Below are 23,669 nucleotides of genomic sequence, written 5' to 3' on the forward strand. Positions count from 1 at the left end.
ATTTGTTGGTTTGTTAGTTTAACTTATATGATAATTAAATTGTTTGTTGGCTTGGTAATTGGTAATTTGACAATTTACTTATATTTTTGTAATTATTAGTTTGATCATAGACAGTTAGTTAGTTTGGTTTATGTTGGTAATTTGTAGTTTGTTTATACTTAATTGTTAGTTTGTGTCGCACCCCAAAACCAGGAACGGCGGAAACGTTCTGGGGCGGAGGATGTCATGTACAGTATCACAACAATGAAAAGTAGTAAACAAGAAACAACATCATCCATTGCATTAATAATAGAACTATTATACAAGTGTGTTCTGTCAAATTTTGATAAACACTAAAGCATAAATCAAAATGAAAGATGAATCTTCAACGAGCTCCATCTTCCCTAGTCCTTGCATCGGTAACTGTCTATGATGACCTGAGGATACAAGTAATTTTGAAAGCGAGTATCAGCTTTAAAGCTGGTGAGATCATAAGTATTTTACTGTCTTAATTTGTATGTAAATACTTGTATGTATTTTAAATGTAAGTATTTGTATGTATACGAATTGTAAGTATTGAAAATGTAAATGAATTGTAAGTATGAAAATGTATATGAATTGTAAGTATGAACATGTTTGTAAAACAACTGTAAACGTTTGAAAAAACCTAGAAATCCCTATGATTCCTATTAGTAACAAAAGGAGTCTTCTACCAAGACTTAACTATTCTCAATGTAGTCTTGTAGGAGTGTGTATTTTCCTAAGTCTGACTACCATTAATCAAAAAGATAGTTTCTACATTACTGTGCATCGTGTGAATGTTCACAAAGTGAATGTAATGGGAAAATGGAATAGTACTATGATGTAGCACTGAACTACAACCGTACTAATTACTTTAAGTCTAAGGTAATACTTCTAAGTACTGTAGTATTTGTAATAAATAACCACATCGGTACTCAACTGCCTTATTTGAGGGATAAGGTATAATGTGATGTCTAGATCCTAGACTATACGCTCCCTTTCAAAGGGATTTTGGGACCTACCCATGACCCCTGCATGTATGCAAGCCATGAGCATCCACATTACTATGATCATGTATACTCGATATAACGATCACAATTGCGTTGTGATTCATCGGTATAGTTAGATCCTGAACTGGTTCCATGCTATAGCACCTAGTGACGTCTATCCTATGTATATGTAAGTGTGATCATGTAAGTGATCATGTAGTTGTTCTCATGTAAATGTGATCATGTAAGGGATCATGTAAACATATCTATGTAATAGTATAGTGATGTACTGTAATGTTCGACGTGTGCTAACTATAATGTGTGATCTCTCTCTCTATCTAGCATGCATAGTAATGTACTCGTTCTAGTATCATTGTATATGTTCTTCTCTAGTATAGTTGTATATGTTCTTCTCTAGTATAGTTGTATATGTTCTTCTCTAGTATAGTTGTATATGTTCCTCTTTAGTATAGTTGTATATGTTCCTCTCTCGTATTGTTGTATATGTTCTCATAGTAGTAAGTATTGACTCATGAATGAACTGACTCATAGTATGATATTGTGTTCTAGTAATAGTTCTAGTATCTTCCTAAACTACCCGTATAGTAGTTTACTAGTAATCTAACTGGTATGTATGGACATGGATGTATACCCTTGCTACCCAAGGGTATTGATTGAACTGGAAGAACCTTTATGACTACATATGTACACATGATATATAACTAATATTTAAATGACCTTCGGACGGGTACCCGATATCCCACCAGACCACATCTCAAGCGCGAAAATGAAATAGGGTGGATAGCCTTCCTAAGTCTTTTAAACATTATTCATATAAATATACATATATTGGCATGCAATTTATAATATAAAAGCATAAAGTAAGTTTTGTAAAACCTTTGAACATAATTATTATCTTAAGAACAAATCGACTTGATGTCAATCTGTAAAACAATTTGAAGGCATGGGTTTGGTAAAACAGTTTAGTATAAAGAAACGTTTGTTTGAAACACAATTGTAAATAAGTTTGAAAGGTAATATACAGAGTGAAATGTACAGTGTAATAAAGAGTTTAAAACATATAAAATGTTTATAAAAATCATTTGAAGAAAACTGTTTGGTAAAATCGTTGATGTGTAGTAAATCAATTGAATGTTACATATTAATCACATGTGATTGATATAATAACTAGCATAATTCTACTTATTAATCACATGTGATTGATATAATAACTAGTATGATTCTACTTGTATCCCCCCCCCCCCATAAAACATTTAAAAGTAATTTAAAACATTATTTAAGGGGTATGAACTCACCTGTAGTAAGTGGATCGGAAGGAAGTGTCATATAAGTGCTTGGTGTCAAGTGAAGACTTAGACACGCACAAAGATCCTAATAACATATAAGGATATATGTATATACACAATTAGTCTTTAAACAACTAATAAGGAAAGTTAAGACACTCTAGGACATGTTAAACACTTTATACAAGTGTTATAAGTCTCAAGGGTTGCATTTAAGTGTTGTAGGGAAAAGCTAGTGTGCTTGGAGTCCAAGGGTAAACTCTCTTGGAGTTTACGGTTTTGATGGTCAAGATTTTGGGAGTTTATGGTGGTAAACTCTAGAGTTTACGGTAGTAAACTCTAGTTTTAAAGTCCAAGTGTTGTTTTGTGGTTTAGCAAGCCATTGAATCATTACTACTAAGTGGTTTGGCCTTTGGAATGGACTAGGGCAACAAAACACCACATTTGAGGAGTTTATGGCCTCATGGCTTTTTCCTTTGGGTTCAAAAACCGTAAACCCATATGGAAGGGTGTATGGCCAAGATTTCAAGTCCCTAACACAATTAGGTAAGTGTATGTGCTAGTTTATAAGCCTAAGGAAGGAAAATAACCCATATGGACATACTTTTGAGTGTTTACGGTTTTGGGAGATTCCCAAACCGTAAACACATATATTTGCGGTATTTGGTGATTTTCAAGGCTTAGACACATCAAAGGAAAGTTTAATCATTTCTTGGAAGGCTTAAACATCAAACTAGGGCTTTGAGAAGGACTTATGCACACTTTGGTGCATTTTAGGGTGTTTACAGCCCAAGCCTCTCCTTGGACCGTGAACACCTTTACACATGTGTTCTTGGCATAAATTCTTGATGTTTAAATATAATACTAGCTTAGAATCACTTAAGGATGGAAGCAGTTACTCGTAGAAGGTTTGATTTGAGCTAAAAGGCCAAGAACACTTAGTGTGTGTTCTTGGTGTTTTGGAAAAACTAGTCAAAACACATAAATGCATGGATTAAAGGATGTAAAATCATTAGATTAAGTGATATACTAACTTGAAATGGTTAGAACACTTACAAGTTTGAAAATTTGGAATTAAATCTTGGATGATACTTGAGAGAGTTTTTGGAGTTTACTCTTTTGACTATTGGGGAGTAAACACAAATGACTAGCTTTTTGGGGAGTAAACTCATACATAGGTATGAGTTCACGGTTTTTGGGTGATTTTTCAACCCAAACATAAAAGTTTGGTCGGGAATTTCTAAGACGCGAAGTGTTTGCGGTTTTTAAAATTCAAAACCCGCAACGACACTTTCTTTCACCCGTTCGTTTAAAAATAATATTAAAATAATCAAACGAATTTTATATTTCTTGAAAATAAGAAATAATGACATTGACTTATGATATGAAGTGGTTGACTTTTAGGGTTTGACCGAATGGAAATTTCGGGTTGTTACAGTTTGTTAGTTTGGTAATTTTTTATGTTGATAGTTGAACATATAAGTTTATTTATGTTGTTATTTATTATGCAGTTGGATAACCTTCGAGCAATGCTCAAGGACCTAGAGTCTAGCTAGTACAAAACTACTTGTGTTTTTTCATTCTTCAAAATCACCAAGTAATACGGAAGGAAGCGAGGGGAACCAATATGACACTAAGGAAAAAGAGGAAACCACGATGTTGACATGTCGAATTAGTTTGTATTTTGTTAGACTTTATATAACATAACTTTATAATACTTTTAGTATTTATTTTGTCATCTACAAAATTGTAACCGCTTTGGTACTTAAGGTTAACATGTCATCATATATCATTTTCTTATGAATTTAATATCATGTTTTTGTTATTTGCTATAGGTTTTCTGCACCTGAACGGACAGTTTAAATATAAAAATAAAAAAGGGTATCAGTGGCACAAGCGCCTTTAGTGGCGACATTTTTCTTTAGCTGTGATTCTTTGAACAACAGTGTCGGAGCAACAGTGGCAACACATTGGCGGAAATTTATCGCGGCAATTATCTTTAGGGGCGATTTTCGTTGGCCTTTGTAAACGCAACAAAGAAAATACAAAGCTCATCTTTTAACAAACATAAATAAAGTGGTTTATGTAAGTAAAAAGACAAATAAGAGTTAGAATATATGCCAACAGAAACTATATAAGTGAAATCTTAGAGGAAAACACCTAGATGATCATTCACTTCATGATGGTGATGTTCTTGGTTGGTTTGCCTGCTAGCTTTTGGACGTTTAGTGATCTGACATTAAACGTGCAGTTTATTTAGATATAAAGCTCTTGATCTTCCGAGTTCAGGTGTTATTATGATATTATCTACTTTGGATATTTTAGGGCAGAGGCTCTTTTTCACTTGTTTCTTTTTCTCCTTTTCCTTATCTTTTCCTCTTTTACATCCCGCTGTGAGTGCTTTATTTAAGTTTTGTTTTATTGTAAAACAGAACGCATACATATAAGATTTAATGAATGGAGAACTTGGATTTGCGGATGACATGCCTTCTAGTGATCATTGAGCAATATTTGAGCTATAACCAAACGCTGAATGTGACAGAAATAGACGTCATTTTCCGTTTGTTTTTATGCATATATATCAGACATTATACATATATTTGTAGTGCCCTAATAAAGGATCCATTGGAAAAATGAAGATTTATTGATTCCTATCTTTACCTTTTGGAGTAAAAGTTAGGCAACCCTTTAAGCTAGTACTCTGGCCAGGTGTTGTCATGGAAAATTTTAGTTGGTATAGTCCTCACTGAGTGGATAGAGAGAATCGGTTCATATTGTGACACTTAACTTGATTCAATGCATCTCTCTCTCTCTCTCTCTCTCTCTCTCTCTCTCTCTCTTGTAGTGTGATAGGTCTTGGATTAGTACTACTAAATTAAGCTCTCAAAGGTCCATTCTAGATCTATCATACGTATAGTCAACATATCTAATATATATGTAGTTAACTCTCTGGAAAGTAGACTTATAAGGAGATGTATCCTTCCTTCTACAGCAATCGGGACACCTCTTTCTCAACAAGTAACTACCAAAAGACTTCTTTCATCAACTTTAATCTTCAAAATCATTCAAAATTACCCTCTCAAGATTATTACCAGCCTTCATCCTCTTCCTCACATACCTTGTATGGCCCTCATCACATACACGAACCTGAGATTTTCCAACAACAGCAACGACCCTTCTCTACTGATCATAATTTTCACGACACTCTCATTGTAGCTCATCAACACTCAACTCGGAAGACTAGTAATCTGCAGTACACCATGGAAAAGCCAAGCTACAATAACGGAAAATACGCTACAGCTACTGGCAACGATCACCTTAACACTCATGTAATTCTTCAGAATACCTCTTTAAAGGGAAAGAAAGCTTCCAAGAAAGATCGTCACAGCAAGATAAACACAGCTCAAGGCCCAAGGGACCGAAGGATGAGATTGTCTCTTGATGTTGCAAAAAGGTTCTTCAGGTTGCAAGATATGCTTGGGTTCGATAAGGCCAGCAATACTGTCGACTGGCTGCTCATGAAATCAAAACCCGCTATTCAAGATCTACTCCCACAACAGTTAGACCGTACTTGCAGTCTCATTGGTCTATCAAACAGCGGTTCTTCTGCTTCAGAATGTGAAGTTATGTCTGGAATTGAAGATCAATCTATGGAGAAAATCAGGGAAGATACGGTGATGAGAGTAGGTAACGCTAAATCTACTTCCTCTAGCAGTAACAAAGAGAAGAAAAAGGTTGATAGAGGAGTTAGGAAAAGTGCGTATATTCATCACTCTCTTGCTAAAGAAACTAGGGAACAAGCAAGAGCAAGGGCAAGAAAGAGGACAACTGAAAAGAGAAATAACAAGATCGGTGGAGGTGATGTTGGTGGTTCTGGGTCTGATCAGTATTCTAAATTTAGACCACATTTCGATCAGGTGATGAATCAAAATGTAAATCGATTAGGGTCTTGGATTCCCTTTGGAGAAAACCAAGTTCAAACAACTGATCAAGCGGAATATCCAATTTCCCATATTCAAATTAAGCAAGGGTTTGTTGGTGATAAATCGTCAGCGATGCCAAACAGTTGGAGCCCATCTTTCTTGTTTAATTATCAGCATAATCCTGGACCTTCTTATGAGGTAAAATATTCTATTTTCAGTTCATATATTCCCTAAATAACTGACAATCTAGAGTAGCTCACTCATAAAATGGCATTCAAAAATTAATTAATGATGCATATCATTGGTTGGTATGCTCCGAAAATATACATAATGAAGTATTATTTTGTTTGTAGCATCATTTCACTGACTTTCCGATTCTTGGTAAGCCATGGGAAAGCAACGAGAATTAGGTCAGTGTTACGTCTTCAAGCTGTTATAAGATTTTCTCGACTGGATTTTCTTTGTGTTGCACTATATATGAAAAGTTTTTGTAGGTATTATGTTTATGTGTGGATGATTCACGTTTATTTATAAGTATTTTTTCTTAGTCTTAACGGCTCTTCTTTTCGTAATCAATATAGTGAGGATATTAGCTAGTTTCATATCATCTATTCTCTTTTGGTTTCGAATGTCCCATGTTCGTTGAATTGGATGATCAGGAATTTGTGATCATTCAATTCTAGACAACCCTAAATGATATTAACATCCACTAATTATATTATTTTTATAATAACTTTTATTTAACAGCTCCATAGATGGCTAATTGATTGGATTATTCACTATGCTTTTCATATTTGTTTTCCTTTTTCAACAAATAAAAAACTTTTACATCAAATACTTTGCATTGTTTTACAGGCCTCATGAAGTTGATGAAGGGTGAGCCAAGTTCTTCCTCTTTGCAAGATATTCGGTTTTCTTGTTTCCAAGTCTTTAATTAGGATCAGGAAACATAATCTTTTGTTGGTAGTTTGCCGGTCTTCGTTTTTAGGATAGTTCGTACTTTATAAATAATATAGTTTAGGCATTCTAATCATCCTAATTCTCTAGCGCTAATCGATTTTAATAATAATATAAGTGTAGTGTCTTGTGGTTCTTTTCCTTTAAGAACTTCCATACTAAATTATATGCTCTTGGTTGTTCTAGTTCTTTTTTGTTGTTCATCATAATTATAACAAGTAGTATGAGGTCCATCTTTCCTAAACATGTCAAACATAATAGAATTTATCCTTAGACATGCCAAGGTCTTAATCGAATTTATCCCTTAACATGCCAAGCTTTTAATTGATTTTTACTAATAAATATTACAGACAATTGAATGTTTTTAATAAAGCCTTGCTGTTAAATAAAAGACAGACAATTGAATAATATTTTTCTAGACATGCAAATGCCTTGATCAATTTTATCCTTATACGTGCGAGCAAAATGCTGGTAATTTATTAATCAAAACATAAAACATGGAAGCGTAAACTTTTTCTTAATCTCGAAGCTAATTAAAAGAAACTAAACATGAAAAGCTATATGAAAGAACCCCTTTCTAAAACAACATCATGTTATTCCAAAACATGTTACATGCATATTTATAAAACAATATTTTTTACATTGATAGTTTGATTACAAAACACCGAATACAAACTGACTAAGTTTTAATATACTACATAACTACCCAGAAAATTATAATTTTTTACATATATGATCACTAAATACAATAGTAATTTTTTTGGATTATTCTAAATCTTCCAATAGTATGTGTCTATACTGGATACTTATTAACTACAATAGTTAAACACTGAGAGGGATAAGTGGCGACGCTTCGTGAGTTCAAAAATAGATACAATATAATGTTATGTCATATATATACCAATATCACAGAAACAACGAGGAACAAAGAACAACAAAGACATATGTAAATCATGTGGTAAACTTTCCATGTCAACAAATGATCTGATTCAAAGATTTACAATTAATGAGACATAATAATTTCCATACTTGATATACATCAATAAAGTTTTGGCTCAAATAACACAGAAGACATACAATTTCTGATGAAATATTTTAGTAGATTTTAGGCTTTTAGCCATATCTAACCTTCTGCCAATGCCATAGGGGTAGAAGTCATTCTCTTACGAGAGACATGCTCTACAAGGCAAGAGGCTACATACCAATACCACTGTGATACTAGTCCTTTCATTGATCACATGGTCAAAGGTATAGCTTTGCTATTATAATAGCACGAAATAATAACACGGGAAAATAACATAGAAAAACACATAACACATATAACACACAACATACAATTGTTCATATATATTGAACTCACCGTGAAATAACTGAATGATAAAATGCTGATTTGGGCAGCACTTTATCTCTAAAAATGACTTTCTTGATGAAATCGAGGATTTTTGTTGAAAACTGGGCCTTGCACGGGCAAAGTTTCAACTTGAAAATATTATTTCTTGGGGTCTTTCCTGCGTCGGGACTTGCTTTTGGTGTAGGGGATGATACTTGGACTTCAAGGGGGGGGGGGGGGGGGGGGGGGAGGGTTAAAGTATGTTAGAATGAAGAAAAGAGTGTAAAAGTGTAAACTTTCCAAACAAATCCGGGAGAATTTGCATACTATTTATAGAAGACCGGAGCCTCACAGTACGTTGGGCGTACGAGGCGTGGCATCTACTCCGATCTTGTGCCTCAGACGTGTCATGAAAGCGTAATACGTGTCTGCATGCAAAGGAGAGTAGGACATGGACGACTCCGGATTGATTGTGTGCGAGGTACGCGGGCCGTAGCCTCGTGCACGCTGGGCGTAAAGCTTCGGATAATATTCGTAGTTTGTGCCTAGAATTTCAAAAATCCATATCTTTCGCATAGGAGCTCCGGATTTTACGTTCATTATATCCATGCGAATGTGAGATTATGCTCTACAACTTTCGTTTACACTCCGTCAGCTAATTTTAAATTTATTTTGAATATTATAATTTTTAACGAGTCGGGACAGGAAAATCTGTTCAAAATTCATGACTTCTTCATCTGATGTCCGTTTTCGTCTGTCTTTTTACCGTTGTACTATTATTGACGATACCTTTGATTCCCATTTATGTTGTGATACCTAAAAATCACTCGATCTTTATTTCAAGTTTTTAGTTGTTTACTACTATACCGAATCTTAGAAAAATCATAACTTCCTCATACAAAGTCAGATTTTGACGTTCTTTTTATGAAAGTTCTTGGTTTAACGAATACTATGACTTTCATTTAGATCATTAAAGCTAAAAAGTAGTTTATCATTAACTCACTTTTTACATCATACGGCGTCGTGCCGGTTTTGTCTTGAAAGTTCAATAAGTTATAATTTCTTCGTTATAACTCGAATTTCGATGAGGTTTTCATCTAAACGTTTCTAACGAGATAATTTACAACTTTCAATAACATTATTTCTACTTATTTCCAACTTAAATCTTATATTTTTTTTAATTTCAATATTTAACTTTTGATTGGAATCCCATAAGACTTCCAATACTTTTCTCAATGATTCTAAACATAGTTTTACTTCAATTATCATAAAACTATCTTGTTAGAACTCATTACTGAAAACAATATATTATTTAATAATATTCAATTTAAAATTAACAAAACACGATAGTTGAACGTGTATATTACAAATACCTCATCCTTTTGAAGATTTCGTCCCCAAAATCACAACGATTTAAACAAATGGGGATATTTCATTCTTATCTCATTCTGATTTTCCCAAGTATAATTTGGGCCTCGTTGGTGTTTCCACTTGACAAACACCAACTCCACTTCGTAATTTCAGTTGTTCTTTCGTTTATGATCTTTTCAGGCTCTTCTACATATCTTAATTTATTATCCAATTTCACCTCAGATAATGGGATTGTTTCATCATATATGCTTAAACATTTATGCAGATAACTTACATGAAACAGATCATGAATACCTGCTAAATCTTCTGGCAATTCCTAACGGTATGCTTGCTTACCAATTCTCTGGATGATTTTGAAAGGTCCAATAAATCTAGGACTAAATTTTCCTTTCTTCCCAAAAAGCATAATTCATTTCCATGGGGATACCTTCAGCGTTACGAATTCACTCACTTGGAATTATATAGTTTGTCTTCTCTTTTCTGCATAGGACTTCTGCCGATCATGCACCGCTTTCATTTTTTCTCGTATAATTTGAATTTTGTCAGTGGTGTCTTGAATCATTTCAGGACCACCAACGACTTTCTGTCCTACATCATGCCAACATAATGGAGTATTGGGTCAAAAATATGGTTTATACGTTTCTTTTCTAGGAAAATGTATTTTTTTTGTTTCTTGGACCGTAAACAACTTGGTGTTTACGGCCGAACAGGTTTACGACCGTAAACCCATTCACAACCCATATCTACTATATATATGGTGATGAGTGCATAATTGTAATAGAATAGAGTAGCTTAAGTGTGTGCATTTGAAGTTGTTCTAGAGAGAGAGAGAAAAGAGACTGTGTTAGTGTGTGTGTGAATCTTGTATCTGGATCTTCATTCATATCAATACATACAAGATTCATCATCATCTTCTTCTCATTCTCTTCTATTTGATATGACATCATCCGTTTGATTGGGATTCTGCACCATCAAGTAGATGTGATTGATACACAAGCAAATTTGGACCTTACATGGAGTATGACATTTACACCCATAAAGTGTTTCATATACCTTCATTACATTTTCTACTTTTTGGATTGTTCTCTTCTTCCGACCATCTGTCTGGAGAGGATAAGTTGTGCTGAGAGGAACACGAGATCCATATTCACATTACATACTTGCCCGAGAATGAGAAGTGTAGCTACTATCACGATCGGAAGTAATCTTTAGAGGCACACCATATATCGCAATAGTTTCATCCAAGTATACTTGTGCGTATTTCTTTATTGGATATGTTTCATGTATGGCAAGAAAATGTGCACTGTTAGTCAGCTGGTCGACAATTATTCAAATGCTATTATTTTGTATAGCAGTCTTTGAAAATTGGAGCAACACTAGACATAAATTCAGTTCTGAATTCTACTTGCCTATCCGGTGTAGTCTTGGTGTGACAACCCGAAAATTTTTATTGTGTAAGTCCAGCCAATCAATCAAGAGTCAGACTGGTTTCTACTATCTTTTATCATTATTAAGGATCATTTTATGAGTTCTAAGCCTAGTACACTCAAGGATTTTGTGTTAGGAAGTGAACCAAGTAAGAACCAAGAGCCCAGAAAAACATATGAGCCATAAAACCCCAACAAGTGAGGTTCATGGCCGAGGTCCATGTTCACGGTCATGAACCCTTGTTAGGTTGTGAACCCCTCCTATAAGGATGAATTTTTGCCACTTTTTCTTCACTTCTTCTTCTCTTGGCCGCAATCACCCTATTCTCTCTCAAGTATAATCCAATAAAGGCTCTCTATTCACCTCAAAATCGTAAGTATCTCATCCCTTACTTGTGTATACTTAGAAACCCCTTTGATTCCATATTGATTCATCACTTTTCCTTCATGATCTTCAATATCATCATCTTTCACCAAGAACACCAATAACACACAGTTGTTCTTAGGTCGTGAACACCCTAAAGTCATCCAAAGTGTGAGTATTTCTTCTACCATCTTGTTATTCATTAGAAACTCTTGTATCCTCATGAGACAAACACCCTACTAGAAAGAATCAAGATCCAAAATGCATCATTTTGGAGTGTTTACAGCCGTAAACACTTGGTGTGGCCGTAAACTATCCTTTCACCGTGAACACATAGAGCCTTGGTTGTAAACTCATCTTCCCTTGGCCGTAAACTCAAGTGTGGCTGTGAACACACCATCCTTTGGCAGTAAAATCCCTTTAGTCAATCACATGTGATTGTAACACTTCATTTCAAGTGTTTCCTAATCCTTAAGGTTGTTTCCTTGCATGTTAGTTGTTTTAAACACTAATATTATGCCTATATATGCCATTATATGTCATTTAGGCCTCGTTTGTGTCTCAGGAATCCATTCGTGGAACTTCTCATCCTTACTCGAATCTTCAATTGAATAACACACATAAGATGAGTTTTAACCCCTATAATCAATCTTTTAAATGTTTTAAATGCTTTTAGGGGGGGGGGGGGATACAAGTTGAACACAATGATAATTGTGTAAATATTTATCTGTGACAATCACATTAAAGGATTTCTTATGCTTCTATAAGTAATCTAAATCATTTCAAAACCTGTTTTTAAGTTATATTACTTTATTGTTTATAAAATTCTGCTTTTAAAGTAGGAGCATAACTCAGTAGATAATCAAGTCTTTTCTAACAGATCAGAGACAGTTCAAAACAAACATTTTAGTAAACTATAACAGGTGTAGTTTAGGGGTTCAAAACATACTATAACGAGAAACAGAAAGAACATACTATAAAGAGACACATGGAGGAACATAAAATAGCAAAAACAGAAGGAACATACAATAACAAGGACGAGATAACAATAATGTGAAACCATGACTTCACGACTTAGGAATAAACTTGTTAGGTCACATTTTGTAACTAGAGTCTCCTTGAGGGACATCGTGAGTTTTTGTATAGATCTCTACGGGATGGACCATACTACACCTTGTTGCTAGATACAATGGGATTTGCAGGTCTACGGGTGACAAATTTCATACCATTTTGATGTCTTTGGAACATCGTTTCTTATACTAGTCAATCAAGAAGGGTTACAACCATTACACACTTTAACCTTAATTAACAAACTAGTTTTAAGGTAGTTAGTGATTCAGTAAATACTTATATAATATTACCAAATACTTTCATTTTCCCATTACATTCATATAGTGATCTTCTCACATAAAAGGTAATGCAAACTATTTTCTAGTAAAGATAGTCTTAAACTTGGGAAAACTTACAAGAGACAAAAGTACAGTCAAGTCTTAGTACATTCATTTAGAAAGGGGCCAATAATGCTGACTTTATGATTCCTTAGTAGATACATCAAGGATATATATTAATCGGATCTGACAAACAGTATCATGTGTGCTTTTCGCTTCATTTCCTATTCCATGTTTGGTTGTGGGCATAGAGCAAATTCACCAAGTCTACTATCTATTCGATCTTATATATATATATATATATATATATATATATATATATATATATATATATATATATATATATATATATATATATATATATATATATATATATATATATATATATATATATATATATATATATATATATTCCCCGTACACCAAGTAATCATAAGGAGTACCAGGTATGGGTCAGGTCATAGTATACAAATTCAATATACCGTTTTCTAGTACAAAAACATACTTTTCAGATATAACATTTGGTAGGATAAGCTAGAAACTTATCAGTAAAAGGGTTTAATTCATTTTATTAAACCAGTTGAACTTAAAGGACCTTTCGTGGTTAATTTTATAATACCTTAGTTTATACATCAGGATTATACGTAATTAATATCCGATAGGCAGTCGAATGTGTGCTTTCCGCCTTACTTCCTATTCCTTGTTTGGTTGTGGGCTTAGGGTAAATTCACCGATTTAACTATGCGTTCGATATTAGATCAAATATAGCTTGTATAAACCAAGTGATTATAGAAGGAACTATTGTTGTTACAATTTTTACTAAAGGAAATATATGATTTTCTTAAAGAATGTTTTCATCAAATATAAAGAATTGTTACAGTTAACTCCGTAAGAACCAAATGAATACACCAGGGTCATATACAGTGAAGATCTAGCAAATAATGAGATGTGTGACTTCTGCCTCATTCCCTATTCCATGTTTGGTTGTGGGCTTAGGGCAGATTCACACAATCAATTGTCTGTTTATTCTAAATTCTATATAACTTGTATCCAATTAGTACTCATAGAAGGAATTGTAGAGTCATTTTACTTTCATTAATCATATCAAGAAATATAGGATTTTCTTGAGGAACAGGAGAATTATTCTAAAAAGAACTCACAACATACTTTACATCACTTAAATACTTATGAACTCACCAACTTAAATGTTGATCCTCACTTTCAAAATAACTTGTATTCTCAAGAAACGAGTAGATAGGTACGCGCACTAGGATTTAGAAGATGGAGTATAGTAGCTTCATGTCTTATTCTGTAATTTACTAATGGAGTCAATCTTTTGTGAATTACACACTTTGGAAACACTTTAATATTAATGCAATGGTTGTTTTCTACATTGATTACTATGATGCATGTGTAGTGATACTAAACATGACATCCTCCGCCCCGGAACGTTTCCACCGTTCCGGTTTAGGGGTATGACACTAGGAAAATCATCGGGGAAGACATCAAGATATTCATTAACAATGGGAACATCATTTATAATTTTCTTCCCCTCTTTTGAGATATCAACTGTATAGATAAGTAGAATACCCATTCGATATAAGTTTATGAGTTTTTAGGAAAGATATTATTTTTAATATTCTAAGTCTTTGTTTACCAAAGACATAAAAATAGAATCCTTCCCTTTGATAGGGATGTGTACCATCTTTTCGTAACAAACGAGTTTTGTGCAGTTCTTTGACAACCAATTCATGTCGAGAATAATTTCAAAATTGGGCAAAGAGATAGGAATCAGATTAGCAAGAAAACTATAACCTTCAATTTCTATGACACAATCTCTATAGACTTTATCAGCAAGTAATGATACACTTCCCGCCGTATCTACATGAAATGATTGGGTGAATGTATAACAAGCACTTTGAAAAGAATATGCAATTTCATGAAACACAAAAGAATCTAAGGCACCAGAATCAAATAATATATTAACAAGTCTAGAGTTGACGAGAAACAAATCAGTCACAAGATTCAGGTCCTCGTGTGCCTCCTTGTAACAACTCGTTATTTTGAATTCTTGTAACAACCCGTTACATAATCGACCATCAAAAATGATGTATTTAATAATCTTGATTGAGATGAATAAAGTGGTAGAGATTGTAACAAGGTTTCCAAAAATATAAAGAGCACTAAAACCCGCAATAAAACCGGCAAAACACTATTCAGCGTAAAAAGTGAGTTTTCAATAAAATGATTTTTAGCCTTAACAATCTAAATGAAAGTTGTAGAATACGTTAAACCAATAACTTTCGTAAAAATAACATCAAAATCTGACTTTGTATGAGGAATTTATGATTTTTCTAAAATTCAGTATAGTAGTATACAACTAAAAACTCGAAATAAAGATCGAGTGATTTTTACCAACACAACTTAATAGAGAATTGAAGGTCTCATTAATAGTAGTACAACGGTAAAAAGACAAACGAAAATAGACATTGGATGAAGAAGTTATGAATTTTTAACGGATTTTCCTATCTCGGTGTTAAAAATAATAATATTAAAAATAAATCAAAATTAATCTACGAAGTCTAAAAGAAAGTTGTAGAGTAAAATCTCACCTACGTGTGCATATAAAGAATGTAAAAAACAGAGCTCATATTCAAAAGTTATGAATTTCAGAAGTTTTCGGCACAAAAACCAAAAAATCATGAAAACCGGAAAATTTCGCATAGCTAGGAACCGGCCACGTCTCGCATGCGAGTCCATCTCATGTCCACCTGCTGACTCAACCGAAGGTGCGACCCAGTGAGGATCCGACGCATGTTGTATCCGTGGAGGCGATTGAGATACGACGCGTGTTCAACCCTTCGTCCGACGCCTGGCCCTCCTCCTCGCATCCGAAGCTGACACTTCCCCCACCCCCCCCCCCCGCCCCTTGCCACCTGTCTGACGCGTTTCACCTTCTCCTTCCTTGGTCCGAACCCTCGCAGCTATATAAAGGGTGTGAGATTTCCCAGTTCCTTCACCAGTTTAACTCCATTTTCTCACCTTTATCACATTTTTCACTCCTTTAAACTTCCTAACAAACCCCCCGAAGCTTCGGTATCATATCTAACGCCCGTAGAAAACCCGAAGCCCCAAAGTACTGAAGAAAATAATCTTTTCCAATCAAAACTCTACCCGCATAAAGGCTGGTTTTCTTCAAAAACTCTCGGTTACATCAAGAAAACTCTTTTCTATGAAACGAAACGCTACCCAAACCACCACATATGGGGGGGGGGGGGGGATACTAGTATAACACAAGGATTTTGTGTTACAAACAAATGATTTTCAAATTGTGATAAAAGAGCATCAAGTCATCTAAAGTATTTCAAAATGTTAAACTCTTTTATAAACATATATTTTTTTCCCAAAAATTATATATATATATATATATATATATATATATATATATATATATATATATATATATATATATATATATATAAGATTTAAAAGATTTAGGACTGATAACTCACTTTATTTCCTTCTCCTTGTTTGGATGTGGATTTAGGGTATCGGTTATTTGTCCGACTATCATTTCAATTTTAGTTATAAGTCTTGTGTGTGTGTGTATATATATATATATATATATATATATATATATATATATATATATATATATATATATATATAAAGGTTATTTCATTCAGTTTCAAATACCCTTTGTAACATGTTGAGTAAGTGGTTGAATTCATGAACATATAGTATCAATACAGGAAGTATATATAACTTATAATAGTTATAATTTTAGATTCAAGAGCACTAACTCATGAGTCCAGTATACTAGAGTACACTATTTTACAAGAACATGAGTTTATACTATTACACAAGAACAAGAGTTTGATCAAAACTAGACAAGGGTATACAACTATCAAGTACATTTAGAGTATACTAAACAAGGAAAATACTATCAATCATTTATTTCAGAATGATTGGGTTTTTATTATACACGTAACGTTTATATGCTTTTTATGAGACAACATGTTCATGTTGTTTATTTATTTAAACAACATAGTTAAAGTCATGATATTATAACAAGAATCTCCAGTCGGGGATCAAAACAAGTGTGTATAGATCTGTATTGGGATTGAAAACCCCACACTCACGCTGCTAGCTACAGTCGGGCATACACACCTATGAGTGACAATTGTTATCAACAGTTTAAACGCCTTTAAAGCGTTTGTTTCATGCCATCTAGTCATAGTATGGTGATAATAACTCATTAAAAAGATATTAACAATATGTTAGTGTATAATTAACTAAACATGAGTACATTTTCAAAGTACTAGTTTACAGAAATACAGTTTACAGTATTACATTACAGTTTACAATAACAACCGGTGGAGGTTACAGGTTTTACAAAAAGGATACAAACACAAAACAATGATTTTCAAATAGAACAGTTTTATGAGATTAAAACTACTTTTCATATACAATAGAAAATATAGGATTTCGTGGAATAACTTACATATTCAAGGAACAGAAAACATACTTTTAAACAAAAATATTTATGCACTCACTCAACTTTATGTTGATACTCTCTTTTCAAATTACTGTATTCTCAGGGAAACAGTAAACAGGTACTCCCCGAGCTTTTGAGAAGATATAGCCGTTTTAAGTCATATCTCTTGTATTTTGTTCTAACTATTTTGGTGTCAATATACAGAGATTGAACACATGTAAATACTTTTACTTTTTATATGCAATGGTTGTTTGTACTTTGATTACTATGATGCATGTGTTGTGATACTACAAATGAAGTCCTCCACCCCCGGACGTTTCTGCTGTCTGGTTTGGGGGTGTGACAAATTGGTATTAGAGCATTATTTATAGTGAACTTAGTATATCAATCCCTAAAAGATATACAAACTATAAATACATTAGGGCTGAGAGGTCTGACTACAAGTATGCTTTTAAAAAAATTTAATAATTTTACAAGAAGTATACTAACACTCATACATACAAAGATAGTATCAAAGTCATAACAACTTAAAAGTATTTGGATGTTGGACATTGCAGTCAAACCTAAGCAGTTATGTAATTAGATATGGGATTAATATAGCCTGATCAACTATATTGATTTGAGATACGAACATGTGTTTAGGAGTGAAGGGTAGTGTTGCAGCAAGTCTAAAACTTACCAATTACAGAAGAAACTCTAGAGTAGAACACAAATTCAAAGTACTATAGGAGAATTTTGTAAAACTACATCATTTATAAGAATCTTATCTTTGATTCTTTGTATAGACTTAATGGCATGATACCCTCCACCTAGAGATCCCTATTTTCATAACAAGTGGAATAATGGTTTGATAGAAGATGATCCTGAAGAGGATCCTGAGGAAGATAGTGAAGAAGAAAATTAAGATGGCACAGACTCGGAACCAAATGTATATAATCCACCGCAAGGAGTACAACGCCCAGTAGCCAGACAACATTTTCAAGGTCCAACCCTAGCATGGGGTGAAGAGTTACATAAGTGGAGCCAACAACAAGGACAACGCCCTCCATTTGGAATGAACATAGTTTTTTTAAAACATCAGTAATGGAGGATCGACTAACATGGTCCTCCCTGTTATAGTACGTCGCATTTCTCGTCGGGTTGATCAATCCCGGATATCAATCAACCAAATCCTAGAAGTCACTGCTGCCTCCCAAGAAAACGTTGTGAATCATCATCGTCTAGACAAAGATCTCGGTGAAACATGATACCATACATATATGCTCCATGATTGTTGCTCAAACTAAAATGAGAGCACTTCAAGAACGTCAAACTACACTGGAGAGCCGTTTAAGGGAATCAGAATCCCATGTGACAAAGCCCAATACTATGAGTCGTACTTGCCGTAAGTAGTGTTTACACTACTTCTATTTTCTATTTTAATGTAAATTAAGATATCGAATGTATATACTACTTTTTACTATGTGTACAAAACCGTATATCAATAAAATGATAAGAATTTCACTTTAATAAGAGTTATTACATTTTTCATAAACATCTTATTTCATAAAATTTGGTTATAGTCTAAGTCTACGGATATGTGCTAGTGTTATTTTTCATGTTTTTCAGTACGACTGTGAAAATTTCATTTTCGGTAGGTCGGTTTGATGTCGATGTTTTCCCAATATTGTGGTATATTATATACCTGTTTTAAGGTCAAATTTTCAAGACTATATGTACTTAATATACCAAAACAATCGACATGCATTTTCATACTCTTCGAAAAATAACCACTGAAATTCATATTATCTTGTTTCAAGTTGTACTTGTAACACACTTCTATTACCAATTCTTTACAAGATTCTTATTGAACTAATTGTTTTAATTCATAGATATCATATTCATGTTCACTCTTGATATCTTACCATCTTTTTCATCTTTTAACTTTTATAGTGAAAGATGCATCCACAGAGAAACCCAAGGTGTGTCAATGTTAATGAAATGCCAACACCACCTCCGCCACCGCCTCCTCAATTTGATGCTGCCACGTTTTAGGTGGCGGTCACTACAGCTGTTGTTGCTGCTATGTCACATATAAACAACACCGGTGCAAATGGATCAGGGAATGTTGCACACCCATCCAATCAGAGTGAAAATCAAGGGCAACATCAGGTGTGTAACTACAAAGAATTTTCAAACACCAAACCTAGGACCTTTAACGGGACTGAGGGAGTAATGGCCTTAAGACAATAGATTGAGAAAACAGAGCCAGTCTTCAAAATCTACTCATGGCTGGAAAGTAGCAAGGTTAAATTTGTTGATTGCACCTTTGCTGATAGAGTCATAACATGGTGGAACGACCATGTTAAGTCACTAACTTTGGTAGTGGTTAACTCGAGAAGTTGGGAAAACTTGAAGTTAATGTTTATGGGGGAATACTTCCCACGGGTTGAGATACAAAAGCTCGAATTGAAGCTTTGTGGTGTTACTATGGTTGGTTCAAACATAACAACCTACACTAATAGGTTCAGCGACTTAGCGATCCTATGTCCGGATACGATTGCTCTGGAGAGCAAAAATATTTAAAGATGCATATAGGGGTTGTTACCCCAGATTCAAGGAAGTGTCATTGCTTCTAGGCCTGTTACTTTTGACAGTACTAAAGAGCTGGCATAGTCACTTATTGACCATGGAGCCCGTCAAAACTCTATGGTTCCTGCTCTAGAACAACCCAAAGGAAACAACAACAACAACAATAACAACAACAACAACAACTAGAAGAGAACATGGATTAAAAGGAAGGGCCAATCTTCTTAGGAATCCTCTATGAAGCAACAGTTTGTGGCAGTCCATGCTACTATTGTACCTGTTGTGGTTCTTGCTAACCCCACACCAGCTAAGCCTTATGTTGGTAGTCTCCCTAAATGCAACATGTGTAATTTCCATCACAATGGAAATTTCTAGGAAATGGAGTGTCAAAACTGCAATAAAAAAGGGCATATTGCCTGATTCTTTGAATCACCGCCCCAACCAATTAGCCAAGTGCCTACCACTGGAGTACATCAAGCGTGTTATGGGTGCATGGAAGTTGGGAATTTCAAAAGAGATTGTACGAAAGCTGGAAATGTTGGGGAAGTTGGAAGAATTCTGGAAATTGGTCACAAAGAGGTTGTGGCAGACCCTATGGTGGTCTCGGGTACATTACTTCTCAACAATATGCATGCCTTTTATTTGATTGTGGTGCTGAGAAGAGCTTCGCGAGCCATAATTTCAAACACCTACTAAAACAAAAATTCCAACCACTAAATGAAACCTTCACGTTAGAAATGGTCACTAGGAAATCCGAATACACCAACAACATATACATAGGATATACCCTTACCTTGAATAACTTTTCCTTCCCAATAGACCTTATGTCGGTCTCTATCATAAGTTTCAACGTCATCATTGGTATGGGTTGGTTATGTTCTAATCATCTCGACATCCTATGTTATGAAATATCTGAACGTCTAAACTTGTCGAATAATGATACTCTTATCATCTACAACGGCAAACCCAGATCGAACCTCTAGATCATTTCTTGTATTAAGGCACAAAAGTAGCATCGTAAGCAGTAATGTGCCTTCTTAGCTCATGTGGTAGACAAAAAGCAAGAAGTGAAAGACATATCGAGCATTCATGAGGTCTACAACTTTCCTGACATATTTCTCGACGATCTCCCGGGAGTGCTACCTGAACGACAAGTCGAATTCAGAATCGACTTGATCCATGGGGCGAATCCTATAGCCAAATCCCCCTATCTTCTTGCACCATCAGAAATGCAAAAATTATCCAGCCAGCTAAACGAACTCCTTAGCAAAGGCTTCATAAGACCAAGCTTCTCACCATGGGGAGCACCAGTTTTGTTCATGAAGAAAAAGGATGGAACATTCCACATGTGCATAGACTATCACGATCTGAATAAACTTACCGTTAAGAATCTTTATCCTCAACCCCACATTGACGATCTGTTCGACCAACTTCAAGGTGCGAGCCACTTCTCAAAAATCGACTTGAGATCTGGGTATCACGAGTTACGTATTTTGGAGGAGGATGTTCCCAAAGAAACGTTTAGAACTCGTTATGGTCATTACCAGTTTGTAGTGATGCCTTTCGGATTGATGAATGCACATGCTGTATTCATGGACCTAATAAATAGAGTGTATCATCCATACCTTGACAAATTCGTCATAGTCTTCATTGAAGACATCCTTATCTACTCAAGAAGGGAAGAGGATCATGACTAACATCTTCATTAACTTTTACAAACCCTGAGAATAGAGAAACTTTATGTGAAGTTCTCAAAATGTGAATTTTGGATCAAGAAGGGAGATTCCTGGGCCATGTGGTCAGTCAAGAGGGAATTCATGATGACCCTTCTAAAATAAAGGCAATTGAGAACTGGTCAGCACCCAAAACACCTCAATAAATCCGACAATTCTTAGGTCTTGCTAGCTACTATCGCAGATTTATTCATAAGTTCTCCTGAATTGCTAAACCGCTTACCACCCTGACACAAAAGGGTGTAACTTTTAGTTGGGAAGAGAAACAACAAAAAACATTTCAAACGTTTAAACGAGTCCTATGCAGTGAACCGATGTTTTCTCTTTCCAAAGTTACAGAGATTTTGTAGTGTATTTTGATGCTTCTAACCAAGAGCTTGGATGTGTTCTTATGTAACGAGGGAAGGTCGTATCCTACGCCTCAAGACAACTCAAGACACATGTGGTCAACTGTACAACACATGACCTTGAATTAGGAGTAGTGGTATTTTCTCTAAAGATCTGGATACATTACTTATATGGCACGAAATACACAATATTCACGGACCATAAAAGTCTTCAACATATCTTCGACCAGAAGGAGCTGAACATGAGCCAACGATGGTGGGTGGAGCTGTTGAACGATTACGAATGCAAGATTCGTTAACACCCTGGTAAGGCCAATATAGTAGTTGATGCCCTTACAAGAAAAGAATACTCGAGAGGCCGAGTAATGTCATTGACCATGACAATCCATTCACATTTGTCCACGTAGATCAAAGAGGCTCAACTCGAGACCTTAAAACCCAAAAATATGACAGGTGAAACACTGAGAGGAATGGATAAAAATTCCGAAGTCAGAAGTGATGGAGTCTGTTGTTTCATAAACTGGATGTAGACACCAAGGTTCGTTGGTTACAGAGATGTGGTTATAAATGAAGCACTCAAAACCCGATACTCCATTCATCCAGGTTCAGAAAAAATGTATCTGGACCTTAAGAAACTTTACTGGTGGCCTAACATGAAGGCCGAGATTGCTACCTTTTTGGGCAGGTTCCTTACTATTGCAACAACCTGAAATCCCTGAATGGGAAGTGGGAGAGGATTACAATGGATTTTATAACTAAGTTACCCAACACAACGGGTGGTTATGATACTATTTGGGTAATCGTCGATAGATTGACTAAATCCGCACACTTCGTGCCTATAAAAGAAACCAACAAGTTGGAGAACCTAACAAGAACTTACATCAGAGAAATATTTAGACTTCATGGTGTGCCAATATCTATTATTTCTAACCGAGATAGTAGATTCACTTCTCGTTTTTGGTAGTCTTTACAAAACTCTCTGGGAACTAAGCTGGACATGAGTACAACCTACCATCCACAAACGGACAGACAAAGTGAGAGGATGATTCAAACTTTAGAAGATATGTTGTGAGCCTGCGTGATAGACTTTGGGAAGGCATGGGATACTCATTTACCCCTTATCGAGATCTTCTACAATAACAATTATCACACCAGCATAAAGACTGCTCCATTTGAAGCACTCTATTGTCGCAAGTGCAGATCACCTCTGTGCTGGGCTAAAGTGGGTGATATACAGTTAGCTAGTGGTCAAGTTCCAAATAGTACTCTCAATTGTCCGGAAACTATTCGAGAAACTACAGATAAAATCGTACAAATTCGAGAGCAGCTTATAGCTTCCAAAGATAGACAGAAAAGCTACACTGACAAAAGGAGAAAACCCTTGGAATTCCAAGTTGGTGACCGCGTATTGTTAAGGTCTCCCCCTAGAAGGGAATGATATGCTTTGGAAAGCATGACAACCTGAATCCA

The 23,669-nt window shown here is 34.9% G+C and overlaps 1 protein-coding gene across 2 annotated transcripts; it reads left to right on the forward strand.

Moving 5' to 3' along the window:
* The first annotated feature begins 5,072 nt into the window (after positions 1-5,072).
* On the forward strand, positions 5,073-7,337 carry LOC145038961 (transcription factor TCP18-like). Of its 2 annotated transcripts, XM_078987150.1 has the most exons (3): positions 5,073-6,414; positions 6,570-6,626; positions 7,072-7,337. In XM_078987150.1, exons 1-2 carry the CDS (start codon positions 5,266-5,268, stop codon positions 6,624-6,626), a joined length of 1,206 nt encoding a protein of 401 aa, XP_078843276.1. In that variant the 5' UTR covers positions 5,073-5,265; the 3' UTR covers positions 7,072-7,337. The 2 variants fall into 2 exon arrangements, with proteins under 2 accessions (XP_078843276.1, XP_078843277.1); XM_078987151.1 differs by lacking the exon at positions 6,570-6,626.
* Positions 7,338-23,669: the final 16,332 nt, after the last annotated feature.

The sequence above is a fragment of the Lactuca saligna genome, chromosome 4 (genome assembly GCF_052625555.1).
Source record: "Lactuca saligna cultivar CGN05327 chromosome 4, ASM5262555v1, whole genome shotgun sequence".
Lineage (NCBI taxonomy): Eukaryota > Viridiplantae > Streptophyta > Magnoliopsida > Asterales > Asteraceae > Lactuca > Lactuca saligna.